The sequence below is a fragment of the Merops nubicus genome, unplaced genomic scaffold (assembly GCF_000691845.1).
Source record: "Merops nubicus isolate BGI_N331 unplaced genomic scaffold, ASM69184v1 scaffold32155, whole genome shotgun sequence".
Lineage (NCBI taxonomy): Eukaryota > Metazoa > Chordata > Aves > Coraciiformes > Meropidae > Merops > Merops nubicus.
Window position 1 is genome coordinate 4,923 of NW_008612138.1, and position 864 is coordinate 5,786.

Here is an 864-nt window from a genome sequence, read left to right on the forward strand (position 1 = left end):
TCCCACAAGAGAGAAATTGGCTTTGTTGGCAGACATCAGTGAGGATGTGACAGCCCATAATTCAGACCTGTACTGATTTTCATGAAGAAAAACTGCTTGGGGGAAATCAGGCCTCTGTTGCATGTGCAGGGAAGAGTGTTCCTAAATCTGTGGCCCCTGCTGACCTTCCATGGGGTCACATCCCATATCCCAGCTGTTCTGAGTCTGCAAAAAACAGTGGGTTTAATCCTATCACACATAGTTACAGTGATCTTGTTGGTATTTCTGTAGAATGTTGCTGAATGTGGCCTGTGAAACCTAAAGTGTTCAAACCTCAATGAGAACTCCCCAGGAACTCCCCAAAGCCACGTGGCCCGGAACACATCTGGCTTATGTGCAGGCAGCTGGAACCAAGGAACAGTGCAAGTAATTAAGGGAAAAAAAACCTTCTAACTTTAACAATAGCTTTCTAGAGTAGTTTGGTTTGTGCCTTAGGTAGATAATAACAGGCAGCAAAAGTACAGTAATTTCAAGCAGCATGTTTAAGTTCAGGTTTCATTACATGTGAACAATACTCGTTTCTCAATTAAAATACTATTTGGCATAAATTATTGTCTTGCTCTGCTAGTCCCTGGGCTGTTGCAGAGCCGCCGGCTGGTGGGTCACTCTGCCCTCTTGGGCACCTCGGGGATGCTCTCGGAGAGTGGGGTGAGGCTGAGCAGGAACCTGTGTCTCTCAAAGGCTTTGCTTTGTCTGAACACTGTGTCCGTTCCATGCAGATAATCTAGCACTCCCAGGACTCCGTAGCACTGGTTGAACCTGGAAACCAAACGGGGAACGACCATCACTGGAAGTTACTGAGGTAACCTTGCCCTTCCTCTTTCC

The 864-nt window shown here is 46.6% G+C and overlaps 1 protein-coding gene across 1 annotated transcript in view; it reads right to left on the reverse strand.

The window, feature by feature from the left end:
• Positions 1-641: 641 nt before the first annotated feature.
• FAXDC2 (fatty acid hydroxylase domain containing 2) overlaps positions 642-864 on the reverse strand; it is an 8,076-nt gene continuing 7,853 nt past the window's right edge. The window contains exon 8 of the mRNA XM_008941463.1: positions 642-798. Within this exon, the coding sequence (XP_008939711.1) occupies positions 642-798 (157 nt within the window). The remainder of the gene's footprint in view (positions 799-864) is intronic.